We start from the raw sequence: 14,150 nt of genomic DNA, 5'->3' as shown, positions 1-14,150 counted from the left end.
TTGGTCACTTACTTTTTTATCCTTTGAATGGGCCATACCTTCCTGCTTCTTTATATGCCTTGTGATTTCTCATTAAAATCTGGATATTTGGATATAATCATGTGATACCTGTTAAAATGAAATTCACCCCATTACTATGGTTTTCTTTTTTTTTTTTAAATGTTTTTGTTTATTATTTTTCATTTTTATAGGAGGTCCCTAGTCCAGGGATCAGTCTGAGGTGTAAATGTAAGGTATTCTCAGAACTTTTCTAAGCCTGAGCCTATTTCTTTTCCCCATTGAGCCGCCCAAGTGCCCTGATAATGGTTTTTTTTTTTTAGGGTTGGAGCTTTTCCTCTGTAAGGAAAATGAGAAAAAAAAAAACAAAAGAGTTTAAAATGTAAAATAATAGGTTGTGGGCTCTGAGCAGGGTAAGGAATTGAGAAGGAAACTACTGGATGGGGGAATGAAAATTTTGCATTGAACTGAATGAATAGATTCATAGAGCAAAGGATTTTACTAGGATGTGGTGGTAACCAATCAAATAAAAAAAATGCTGTGTCTTCCGAGAGCTTTTATTTTGTTTATTTACTAATTCTAAAGTCCTTTTATAGTTAAGTGTATTTATTCATCTGTTCACTGAATCTTGGATTTGATGTAAATATATCTTCATCAGCTTATCCTCCTTGGCAGTTGAATTAGGGAGTAGTAGGTCATTAGAAGAAAAGACAGATAATATGTGTGTACAGGTGGAACAGGACTAGGAATAGGAAATGAGGTAGTTTTCGTTGGCATTTTCAAATGGGGAAAAGGAGGATAGTAACTGGTGGTTATCAAAGGCGTATTCTTTTCAAAGATTATTTATCTCAGATCATGGGGTGGAGCAGCAGGAGAGGAGGGAGAGTCGTTGGGCAGACTCTCCTCTGAGCACAGATCCCAATGCAGGGCTTGATCCCAGGACCCCAAGGTCTTGACTGGAGCAGAAATCAAAAGTTGGATGCTCAACCGACGGAGCCATCCAGGTGCCCCTCCCTCAAAGTCATGTTAAAAAAAAATTAGGAACTTCAGTCCTTTATTTTGTCTATCCCCTGGAAAGTTCTTCGTGTTGGATTCATCAGCAAGAAAAATGTATTCAACTGTTTTATACATTGAACCACATACAACTTGTAATAATATCACTAATTTTAAGAGAGATGCCTACTTCCTGCTATTTCTGGCTTTTATAATTTAAGACCCATTATAATTCTTACCTAATAATCTTCATTGTTTTCCAAGTCTTTATGTACTCAGGTATATTTAACAGAGGTTGTAAAATTTAATGGCAGTAAGTTTGGTTGGATTTAGTTTCATTAAAAAAATATATTTTGAAAATTATGTGTTTGGTTGCCTTTGAAAGTCTCTTGGTATGGAAGACTTTGGGAAAGCAGGCTCTTAGTGTTCTGTTTACAAATACAGATTGTTTTCTTTAACATGGCAATGTTAATGTTATCTTGAAATGTGAATACTTATACAGTATATTTTTCAGTCAAGTTAAAGAATATTTGCTATTGTAGACAAACTTCGGGTGGAGAAACAAGACACTTTTACAGAAAAATTAATTACTCAGATCATAAAAAATCTTCAAGTGAAAATTTCCAACATCCATATTCGTTACGAGGATGACGTAAGTATTTTAATAGGTAAAACTTGTTTTTTTATGTTTTTATTTTACTGTTTGTTGACACCTGCTCTGTAGTGGTCAACCTGTTGGATGCTGAAAAGTGGAGGGACACAGAGCTGAAAATGACCTGATCTTTCTTTTCTGTAATTAGTTTTCAGTGTTTATTGCTTTGACTGCACTTTCCTAAAATGTTCAAAAATCAGATAATGAAGGAAAAGGCCTTTTTATATTATGGTCACCTTTGATGGTTGGGCACTATGAATTTAGTTGATATGTATTTTTAAAATACTTTATAGTTACCTCCTGGAAATTACACTGGTGTAGGAATCAGTAGAGCTAGATTTAGATTACCTCAAATAGATCCTGTATTTTCTCTGAAACGCACAGTTATTGACATCTCAGAGTACTGTTGTGTGTGCCATCAATTGATCAATAAGCTTTTTTTATAAACTGAAAAACATGCATTTTTATTGCATAATAATACATTGATACTTGATACCTTAATTAGTATTTGGAAAAATATAGGAGTAAAAGTTGTAGCAAGTAGTAAAATGTTTTTGAACGTTTGAGATATAGAATATTTCCCAGGAAATGAACTTTTTCAATAAAATGAATTTTAATTTATAAAAATCTGAGTAAAATTTGCTCTTTCCTCTTTAGATCACAAATCGAGACAACCCGCTATCATTTGGTATTTCCCTTCAAAATCTCAGCATGCAGGTACTTCATTTGAAAAGAAATTTAGGGGAAGGGAGGGAAAAATGAAACAAATTGAAAACAGAGAGGGAGACAAACCATAAGAGACTCTTAATCTCAGGAAACAAATCAAGGGTTGCTGGAGGGGAGGCGGTAGACGGGATGAGGTGGCTGGGGGATGAATATTGGGGATGAATCTGTGCTGTGGGGAGTGCTGGGAGCTGTGTAAGACTGATGAATCACAGACCTGTACCCCTGAAACAAATAATACATCATATGTTAAAAAGAGAAAAAAAATAGAAATAAAAATAGATAAATTGAGAGGGGAATTTTTTTTTTTTTTTTCAAAATAAGAACTTGGGGGGAAAATGAGCAAAATGTAAAATACAGTAACATGATATAGCCAAAAAAAATTTAACCCTATTTTGTAGTATAGTTCATCTAACTATTAATTACTGTTTGTGTGTGTAGCATCAGAAGTAGTCGTCTATATAGAATTACTACAGAAAGTGCATAGGCTGGATTGGAGTTGGGGGTAGTTAGGTTACCATTTTAAAAAACGGTTGACAATCAAATTTAGTTTAAAATATGAGGGCCTGTTATTTGCAAATTAGAACATTCAAGACTTTTCTTAAATAAGTAGAAAGTAAAAGTAATAAATACTCATTTCAGAAACTTTGATAAGCCATGAAAAGCATAAACCAATCACTCATTTCCTCACTGCCATTATTAATATTGTGGCAAACTTTCTTCCTGTCCAGTTTTTCAAACTGAGGAATTTTTAAAGTATAAAAGCAAGTAGAGGCTTGCGTCCAGAATAGACAGTTGTGGAATTTGACATTTGGTTTAAGTTTTAAATACTTTATTTTAAAGAATAAACTGTTAGGAATAAAGTCTAATTCTGTTTTGTTTTCTACTCTTCACCCTTCTCCAGAGAGAAACACCATAAGTGATATTTTATGTGATTTTTCTATAAATTTTCATTCTTCTATCACAGTGTTTTTGACATTTACTTGTGTTGCTACACATAATTCAGTTTAATTGCTGTGTAGTATTTCATTACCTGCTTTTATTTGTTATATCCATTGGGTTTTTGTAAATAATCTCTTCTTAAAACATGGATCCACTACAAACAATAAATAAGAAAAGCCAAATGAAAAGTTATCGAATGAAGTTGGGTGGGGTAAACTGTCAGGTGTTGCTATAAGTTTGAAAAATAAGGATGGAGAATGAGCCATTGGCTGTGGTGGTGTGGAGGTAGTGGGTAGCTGTGACAGCAATGGTGTTGACCAACACCGTTGGGAGACCTTGGAATCTGGTGTCCTAGCCCAGACCTATTCAGTTAGAAACTCAAGTGGGGGTCAAGCAGACTAAGTTTTAGAAAGCCCTCCAGGTGATTCTGATGCAACGCTCAAGCTTGAAAACTTGACTGCCGTCATCTCTTCAGTTCTCTACTAATAAATGAAAACGATCTTTGCAGAATAAGCATCTAAACACTGTATTCCCCTCAGTGGCTTCTCATTGCTATTGGAATAAAGTCAGTAGTTTTGTTTTAAAATAGTTTATAATTGCTTTGTAGTGTGACCCCAGGTGACATTTGGTTTCACCTCTTTGCTTTGCATTGTGTTCTCTGACCATACTAGGCTTCTTCAGTTCCCTGAACATTTTGCATATTTGCATATTTTTCTACTCTGAATCATATTCTTTACTGACCTTAAAATCAGCAGTTTCTATTCATATATCCTATATTGAACATCACTTTCTCCCTTACATCCCTGAGTTTGAGGCTCCTACCTTATTCTGAGAACTGTGTATTTAACCTCTACGGTGGTACTTGCCTGTTTGTAATTGCTTGTTCACTTTTTCATTCAGCAGTGAGCTCTTTGAAAGCAGAGGCTTTCTTTTGCTCAGTTAATATCCTTTCACTGAATGTTTCAAGACCATTTTTATGGGAAATTGGTCAAGGGCATGAATGGTGCCGTTCCATCAGTCTGCATTTCACATGTAAATAATACTTTTCACTGTTAATTTTCTTTTTAGACAACTGATCAAAACTGGGTTCCATGTTTACATGATGAAACTGAGAAACTGTTTCGTAAGGTAAAATATTTTGTCAATCCATAGACTTAATAAACGAAACTTTTAGGGACGCCTGGGTGGCTCAGTTGGTTGGACGACTGCCTTCGGCTCAGGTCATGATCCTGGAGTCCCGGGATCGAGTCCCGCATCGGACTCCCAGCTCCATGGGGAGTCTGCTTCTCTCTCTGACCTTCTCCTCATTCATGCTCTCTCTCACTGTCTCTCTCTCAAGTAAATAAATAAAATCTTTAAAAAAAAAAAAAAAAAAAAAACGAAACTTTTAGAAAGGCACTTGCTAGTAAGGATTTATGTGAATTGTGTTTACTTGCTTAACTCTATCATATGACTCCATTATTTGAGACTTCTGAAAATAGCATATGTTAAAGAAGAAAATGAGGCATGTAATAAATTTTATTTATTTTCAGTTAATCCGATTGGACAACCTTTTTGCCTATTGGAATGTGAAGTCTCAGTTGTTTTACCTTAATGATTATGATGAATCATTGGTAAGTAAATCTTTTTGATATGTGTGTGTACACCTTTGTTGGTATCATACTTTGCATAAGGTTTTATTCATTATCACTTATTAACATACTGTAGTCTGGTCTCTTTTACTAGGCAAATCTGTTAGCATTTACAGGAATAGATGAATATATATGTGCCTGTACATGTACATGTATGGATCTTTTTTTTGTATCATAGACATACAGCATTGGTATATATTAGTTTTATGTGTGCACTGTTATGGTTCAGTACTTGTACATAATGTGAAATGATCACAGTAGGTCTAACATGCATTACCATACATAGTTAATTATAGAACTTTTTTCTTTGGGTGAGTACTTTTAAGATTTACTCTCTCAGCAATGTCAAAATGTGCAGCACAACATTGTTAACTATAGTTGTCATTGCTGCACATTTACATATATCTCCATGACTGACTTACTGTATAACTAGAAGTTCTTAACCTTTTGACTCCCTTTACACATTTCACATATCTCTCACTCTATTTCAGACAGCCATCTGTTTGTTTTCTGTATCTGTGAGTATGAGGTTGGCCTTTTTTTAAAGTATTCTACATATAATTGAGGTCAGATGGTATCTGCCTGACTTACTTCACTTAGCGTAAGGCCATCAAGGTTCATCCTTGTTGCAAATGGCAAGATTTCCTTCTCTTTAATGGCTTAATAATAATCCACAGTGTGTTTTCTTTATCTATTCATCTATCCATGGAGTTTTTTTTTAAGATTTTATTTATTTATTTGACAGACAGAGATCACAGGTAGGCTGAGAGGCAGGCAGAGAGAGAAGGGGAAGCAGGCTCCCTGCTGAGCAAGGAGCCTGATGTGGGGCTCGATCTCAGGACCGTGAGATCATGACCTGAGCCAAAGGCAGAGGCTTAACCCACTGAGGTACCTAGGCTCCCCATCAGTGGATTTCTAGATGGTTTCTGTGTCTTGGCTATTATCATTAATGCTGCAGTGAACATAATGGTGCATGAATCTTTTCTATTTCATGATTTTCGTTTCTTTTAATAAATACTCGGAAGTGGAATTGCTGGATTGTATGGTAGTTCTTTTTAATTTTTTTTTTTTTTTTTTTTTCCAAAGATTTTATTTATTTATTTGACAGAGAGAGAAATCACAAGTAGGCGGAGAGTCAGGCAGAGAGAGAGAGAGAAGCAGGCTCCCGCTGAGCAAAGAGCCCGATGCGGGGCTCGATCCCAGGACACTGAGATCATGACCTGAGCCGAAGGCAGCGGCTTAATCCACTGAGCCACCCAGGCGCCCCTCTTTTTAATTTTTTAAGGACCCTCCATATTGTTTTTCCATAGGGATTGCATCAATTTACATTTCCACCAACAGTGCATAGGAATTTCCTTTTCTTCGCATTCTTGCCAGCGCTGGTTATTTATTTTCTTTCTTTTTTTTTTTTTTTATAATAACCATTTTAACAGGTAATAGCTCATGCTTTTGATTTGTGATTCCCCTGGTTATTAGTGGTATTGAATACCTTTTCATTTGCCTTTTGGCTATCTGTATGTTCAAGAAATGTCTATTCAGTTCTTCTGCCATTTTTAAATTGGATTTTCTGAAATTGGGGTGTATGAGTTGTTTATGTATTTTGAATATTGATCCCTTGTCAGATAAATGATTTGCAAATATTTTTATGAGTTTTATGGTTTGAGGGCTTCCATTCAAGTCTTTTAATCTATTTTGAATTAATGTTTGTGTATGGTGTAAGGTAGTGGTCCAGTTTTATTCTCTTGCATGTGGCTGTCCAGTTTTCCAAACACGACATATATTGAAGAGACTCTCCTTTCCTCATATTATATTTTTGGCTTCTTTGTTATAATTTATTTATTTTATTTTAGTTTTTTAAAGATTTTATTTATTTGACAGACAGAGATCACAAGTAGGCAGAGAGAGAGGGGGAAGCAGGCTCCCTGCTGAGCAGAGAGCCTGATGTGGGTCTCGATCCTGGGACCCTGAGATCATAACCTGAGCCAAAGGCAGAGGCTTTAACCCACTGAGCCACCCAGGCGCTCCTTCTTTGTTATAATTTAATTGACCATATATGCATAGGTATATTTCAGGGCTCTTTCTTTTGCTATGTGTATTTGTTTTTGTGCCAGTACCATACTGTTTTGATGACTATGGTTTTGTGATATAACTTGAAATCAGGAATTTGATAGCTCCAGGTTTGTTCTTTATCAAGATTACTTTGGTTATTCAGGGTCAGCCTGATGTGGGGCTTGATCCTGGGACCCTGAGATCATAACCTGAGCCAAAGGCAGAGGCTTTAACCTACTGAGCCATCCAGGCGCTCCTTCTTTGTTATAATTTAATTGACCATATATGCATAGGTATATTTCAGGGCTCTTTCTTCTCTTGCTATGTGTATCTGTTTTTGTGCCAGTACCATACTGTTTTGATGACTATGGTTTTGTGATATAACTTGAAATCAGGAATTTGATAGCTCCAGGTTTGTTCTTTATCAAGATTACTTTGGTTATTTGGGGTCTTTTGTGGTTTCATACATATATTAGGGTCTTGTGTTCTATTTCTGTGAATAATGCCATTGGAAATTTGATAGAGATTGCATGAATTTGTAGATTTCTTTGGATGGTATGGACTTTTTAACAGGATTATTTCTTGCAATATAAAGCATGGAATGTTTTCCCATTTTTTTGCATCTTCAATTTCACTCTTCATTATCTTATAGTTTTTGGTGTACAAAGCTTTACCTACTTGGTTAAAATTTTTTTTTAATTAAAATACTTGTTTTATTGCTTTAATTACCTAAAGCTACAAAATGTAACACATTTCCTTATAGTAGTTTCAGTTAATTTTCTTTTTTAAAGTTTTTATTTAAATTCTAGTTAGTTAAGATATAGTGTAATATTTGTTTCAGAAGTAGAATTTAGTGATTTCATCACTCACATGTAACACCCTATTCTCATTACTAGTGCCGTTCCTAATTTATTTAGCCCATCACTTATTTAGCCCATCCCACACTCACCCACCCCCAGCAACCCTCAGTTTGTTCTCTATTTTTAAGTCTTTTATGGTTTGACTCCCCTCCCCCCTTTTTTTCACCCCTTCACATATTTTCATCTGTTTTGTTTCTTAAATTCCACATATGAGTGTAGTCATATGGTATTAGTCTTTTTCTGACTGACTTCCTTGGTTAAATTTATTCTTAGGTATTTTATTCTTTTTGCTATAATTGTAAATTGGATTGTTTTCCTAATTTCCCTTTCTGCTACTGCATTATTAGTGTATAGAAATGCAGTAGAATTCTGTATATTAAATTTGTATCCTGCAACTTGATTGAATTTATTTATTCGTCTTAACAGTTTTGGTGGAGTCTTTAGGGTGTTCTGTATAGAATGTTGTGTCATCTACAAACAGTGACAGTTTTACTTCTTTTCCAATTTGGATGCCTTTTGTTCTTGCTTAATGGCTCTGGCTGGGGCTTCTAATACTATGCTGAATAGAAGTGGCAAGAGTGGGCATCTTTGTCTTTTTCCTGATCTTAGAGGACGAGCTTTCAGTTTTTAACTGTTGAGCATGTTAGCTGTGGATTTGTTATATCTGGCCTTTATTATGTTGAGGTATATTTCCCTTACACCTACTTTCTTGAGATTCCTTATCATGAGTGGATGGTGAATTTTATCAGATTTTATATATGTGCCTGTACAGATATGTAAAAACACACACTATATATCTAAATAGTTCCTAGATTATTCTTAGTGGGAATTAGTGGGAGTCTAATGGGATATTATGTAACCACTTCAGTATTTTCCATAGGTAAGTCCTCCTGAGTTTGAGTTATTTATTTTTTAAATTGCTTAAAAAAAATTTTTTTTTATGTAATAGGATTTTTGTAGAGTAAAGATACATTGGCATGAATATAAATAAAACAGTTTGTCTTTTAATAGGACAGCTTGAGGAAGGGCATTGTCTATCGAAATATTGTTCCGGAAGGTTATGATTTTGGTAAGTATGTTTTATAAAATAAGTGCAATTAAAATAATCTGTGTAAATATTGAATAAACATTGATAATGTCACTGTAATTTTTCATGTTAATTTTGTCATATAACTCAAGGTATTTATGCACAAAAACCAGTTACCTATTCTACGCCATTCATTGTTAGGGAGCTTTTTGCTATATTTTGAAACTATAGGAAAGAAAAGTGTCCAACAAGAGAGGATGTAATAAATGTGGTAAATCTCTAAGGATTATTCAGTAATAATTATGCTCTTTTAAAGACATTTTATGTGCAAAAACAATTTAATAAGGCTAGTAGCTGCTATAGTCTGTAGTGTGATCTTACTGTTTTAAAAATGTATATTTAAAATTTTTCTTCTTCATACTTTTTTCTGGTTCCAGATTTTCCAAAATGAACATGTAATACTTTTATAATCAGAAATGAGTTAACTAAAACTTCAAATTGAAAGGAGTACTATTTTTTCCTACACTATAGGCACTCAATAAATACTAGTCAATGGATGGATAAATTATTTATTGGATTTGGTTGTCTGATGTCACCTACCAGTGATTCTTTTCTGTATTCTTCTACCTTCATGATTGTACTTTATTAATTTCCTGACATGGCTATTTTTTTTTTTAAGACTTATTTGAGAGAGCTCACATGTGCACGAGATGGGGGATGGGCACGGGAGAGACAGAGGGAGAGAGAGAGAATCTGGAGCTGACTCCCCATTGAGTGTGGAGCCCCAGCCTACTGAGTGGGGAACTCAAAGAGCTCAAAGCTGGCTTGATCTTACCACTTGAGATCATGACCTGAGCTAAAACCAGGATTTGGGTGCTCATCCAGCTGAGCCAGCCAGACACCCTTGAAGTGACTCTTCTTGTTTTCACTCTTGAAACCAGTTGAAAGTCATGCAATAAGTATTTTATTTTCTAGATTTTTTTTTTTTCTGAAAGGAAACATTAGTAACAGATGAGATTGTGTACCGTGTGTGTTGATGATTCTCCTGTCTATCATTTTAGGTTTGACTGATTTTTCCTTTTCCCTACTATCATTTCCTGCTCCATTCGTTAGTGAGGGTCTGGTGAGAGACAGACTGTACAGTAATATGAGCAGGGGAAGTTTAATATAAAGAATTACTATTAAAGGACTGGAGTGACAAGGGGTTGGCTAATAGAAAGCAGAGAACTCTAAGGAATACAGGAATAATAGAAGGAACTGCCCCTCCCCTGGGACTAAGTGCCCAAAGAACGGGGTCTGTCTGCTTCAACACTGAGATCTAGACCTTGTTGGAAAGGACATGACCAGGGCTCACGACTGCCGGGAAAAGTCCGTGTGGTGCCACACCACTAACCTGTTGGCAATTTGCCCTCAGGAACTTCAGCATTTCTCTTGGGGAGTTGTCTCACAGGAGGCACTTCACTGCAAAATTGCCCTAGGGTGCTGGGAGAATATGCTGGCTGTGGCTAGTGCTGAAGACCTCTGTCATGCTGCAGGAGCTGCCTGCTGTAGGAGCCTTTTGCTAGCATCCAGGCAGCGGAAAAGTCCTGGTACTGTAGAAGTCTGTGGAGTGAGCCCATTAGAACCAGGAACTCCCCTGCAGTAGCTCTCCAGTGTCCAGCTTTATGCTAGCTGCTAAAGAAAAAAAATAAAGGGCCCAAATCTAGTTTTTGGATTAAGCAGTGAATTCCAAATTCATAGCCAAATTGATAGTTGGTATATACCTTCTGGAGAGGGAAGGACTAAAGCTTTCTTTTTTCCTTTCTTTTCTTTTTTAAAAAAGATTTTACTTATTTGTCAGAGAAAGAGAGAGCGCACATAGGGAGAGTGGCAGGCAGAGGGAGAAGCAGACTCCTTGCCGAGCTAGGTAGGAGTCCACTGTGGAACTCGATCCCAGGACCCTGGGATCATGACTGGAGCCAAAGGCAGAATCTTAACTAACTAAGCCACCCAGGTGTTCCAGACTAAAGGCTTTTTTATTTTTTTAAAATTAATTTACTTATTTTCAGCATAACAGTATTCATTATTTTTTTACCGCACCCAGTGCTCCATGCAATCTGTACCCTCTATAATACCATTTCAGACCCCTCAGATTGTTTTTCAGAGTCCATAGTCTCTCATGATTCACCTCCCCTTCCAATTTACCCCAACTCCCTTCTCCTCTCTAACACCCCTTGTCCTCCATGCTATTTGTTATGCTCCACAAATAAGTGAAACCATATGATGCTTGACTTATTTCACTCAGCATAATCTCTTCCAGTCCCGTCCATGTTGCTACAAAAGTTGGGTATTCATCCTTTCTGATGGAGGCATCATACTCCATAGTGTATATGGACCACATCTTCCTTATCCATTCGTCTGTTGAAGGGCATCTTGGTTCTTTCCATAGTTTGGCGACCGTGGCCATTGCTGCTAGAAACATTGGGGTACAGATGGCCCTTCTTTTCACGACATCTGTATCCTTGGGGTAAATACCCAGGAGTGCAATTGCAGGGTCATAGGGAAGGTCTATTTTTAATTTCTTGAGGAATCTCCACACTGTTCTCCAAAGAGGCTGCACCAACTTGCATTCCCACCAACAGTGTAAGAGGGTTCCCCTTTCTCCACATCCCCTCCAACACATGTTGTTTCCTGTCTTGTTAATTTTGGCCATTCTAATTGGTGTAAGGTGATATCTCAATGTGGTTTTAATTTGAATCTCCCTGATGGCTAGAGATGAACATTTTTTCATGTGTCTGATAGCCATTTGTATGTCTTGATTGGAGAAGTGTCTGTTCATATCATCTGCCCATTTTTTTTATATGGTTGTCTGTTTTGTGTGTCTTGAGTTTGAGGAGTTCATTATAGATCCTGGATATCAACCTCCTTTAAAGGCCTTTTTTGTTTGTTCTTTATTTAATGGGACAGACAACAGTTTATTTATAGGCTGAGATCGGAATGATCTGTAGAATATGAAAAACAAATGAGCAAGAGAGAGGATGGATAATTTCTTTATGAGATATGGGTGAAAGGGGATAGGATCTCATGTACAAGTGGAGTGCTTTGCCGCACAGAGGAACATGATTAGTTCATTTGTAAGAGAGATTTTAGGTATAAGAGAAGTCCTTCTTCTAGTAGAGATGGTAATAGTAGTATCTGGAATTTCTCTTATGAGCAGTTATTTTTTAATATCTGAGGTGTGGGCGTTTCTGGAGGGAAGAGAGGCTATGAAATTGTCATGTAGGTAAACAGGAGAGTGAATTCACTACAGTGGTGCTCTCAAAGTACAGTTCAGACTAGCAACATCAGTATTACTTGGGAACTTTTTAGAAATAGATGTCCTAGAGCCCATTCCAGACATAGTGAATCAGAACTTCTGAGAGTGAGCGTTGGCAATCTGTTTTAATAAGCTTTCCTGGTGATCTTGATTACTGACATTTTGAGAGCCACTTCGCTAGAGTAGGGGCTGGGCAGTTCTTTTTTTTTTGTTTGTTTATTTTTTATTGTTTTGGTAAAAGGCCAAATAGTAAATAATTTTCAGTTTTAAGGCCATATATAGCCGTTGTCTCATATTTTCGTTTCTTTTAAACAACTCTATAAAGATAAAGCTGTAAAAATCATTCTTAGTTTATTGATTGTACAAAAACACACTATGGTATGCATTTACCTAAACTGGACTAAATGTTGTATGACTGCCTAGCAACAGTGAGGACCTTTGGGTTTTATGACATTACAGTGAGACCAGTCTGTGTGATAGTGTACATTTTTGTTTTGGTTTGTTTTTCTAACCAAATCGAATTTCTCAGGTAGTTTACAGATGTAGAATAAATGGAGAGGGTTTTTTATCCATAATTAGAGTTTTGCCTGGTAAGTACTGACAAAGTGAGAAGACAGAGGAGTGAAAACTGAATGCAGGGAGATGATTAAAATAACTGATCATAGAATTTTAATAGGGTAGAGAGGGACCTGAGGACATGAAACGGAGGTGAAAGAACTGATGAAGATTAATGAATGGTCCGTCCCACAGGACCTGAAGATTCAGTATTGGAGTACTGGAGAGCTAGGTGGTGGTGGTGGTAGGAGATTTGGATGCTTGAGACTGAGTTTATGGAAAGGTCTAGCAAATAGCAATGATAAGATCTAGTGGATGAAGTAAGGGTGGAGAAATCCAAGGTTCTGAGAGGCTATGATTTTGGAAGAATTATTTGTATGTTGAAATCACTCAGAAATTAGAGTTGCCAGGAGCTAAAATCAGATGTAGGAGAGGTTGTAACCCAGGGATGGATAGAGATTGCAGCCAGGGAGACTATAAGGGATTGTGTAGTCTTGTATGTAACTTAAGAAGGCTGGGGGAGAGGAGTCATTTTATTTTCAGATAGTGAACATACACTTTTGTGTACATACACTTTTTAAATTTTTTTTCTTAAAAGATGTATTTATTTAGAGAGAGGGTGTGAGGGGAGACACAGAGGGAGAATCTCATGCCGACTGCACGTAGATCCCAACGTAGGGCTCCATCTCATGACCCTGAGATCACTACCAAAGCCAAACCAAGAGTTGGACCCTTAACTGATTGTGCCTCCTAAACACCCCTAAACTTTATTTTACTATTTCCTTCCACTTACATATATATAAATTTTTCTTACTTTTTTTTACTATATATTACTTTATAGATGTATCATGATGAATTTAGCCAATCTCCATTTGCTGAGTATCTTCTTGGTCCACTCAGTTTCAAAGTGTATCTGAATGCTCAGTGTGTAAAAAAAATTAAGTGCTGTGCCTCGGGAATGATTAAAACAAGAGGGACATACTATGTTTTTTATAGATTAGCTTATAATTTAGTAGTTGATCTTAGTATAGATTCTGCTATTGTTTGTCTCCCCCTGCAAGAATTCTTCTCTTTCTGGAACCAAGTATGAAGGGTTGAGTTTAATCCATTTTGGATTATAGGTCGAGCCAAGAAGGTCATCCTGGGTTAACTCACTCATCTCACTTCTCCTTTTGCAAGTTAAAATGGAGCAGATGGATACAAAGAAACTGATCAGAAATTCAGACATCATAATTGTATAATAGAAGTCAGTGATCAAATAAATATTTTTTCTCTAACTTAGCACTTTTAATGTAATTCCTTTAAATTGTGTTTTTGTTAAGATTATTTTATTAGACTGTTTTTGCCTTTTAGAGGTTGTTCCTGCTTTTAAGGATTATGTTGGTATTTTGAGGGGGAGTTAACTTAGGCTTCATTTACTTAAGGA

General features: G+C 36.3%; 1 protein-coding gene across 5 annotated transcripts in view; it reads left to right on the top strand.

Annotated features, from left to right (window-relative positions):
• VPS13A (vacuolar protein sorting 13 homolog A) overlaps positions 1 to 14,150 on the top strand; it is a 230,244-nt gene that overhangs the window by 20,891 nt on the left and 195,203 nt on the right. For all 5 annotated transcript variants that reach the window (XR_006608221.1, XM_045085368.1, XM_045085367.1 and 2 more), the window contains exons 6-10: positions 1,533 to 1,642; positions 2,300 to 2,359; positions 4,376 to 4,435; positions 4,840 to 4,920; positions 8,859 to 8,916. Coding sequence is in view for 4 of the 5 variants with exons in the window: in XM_045085368.1 (XP_044941303.1) it covers positions 1,533 to 1,642; positions 2,300 to 2,359; positions 4,376 to 4,435; positions 4,840 to 4,920; positions 8,859 to 8,916 (369 nt within the window). In the remaining variant the exon portion in view is untranslated. The remainder of the gene's footprint in view (positions 1 to 1,532; positions 1,643 to 2,299; positions 2,360 to 4,375; positions 4,436 to 4,839; positions 4,921 to 8,858; positions 8,917 to 14,150) is intronic.

Source organism: Mustela putorius, unplaced genomic scaffold, assembly GCF_011764305.1.
Source record: "Mustela putorius furo isolate JIRA1106 unplaced genomic scaffold, ASM1176430v1.1 tig00000854_pilon_pilon_pilon, whole genome shotgun sequence".
NCBI classification, from domain to species: Eukaryota; Metazoa; Chordata; class Mammalia; order Carnivora; family Mustelidae; genus Mustela; species Mustela putorius.
The sequence above is the reverse complement of the archived record's forward strand: the minus strand, read 5'-3'. Positions and strand labels throughout refer to the sequence as shown.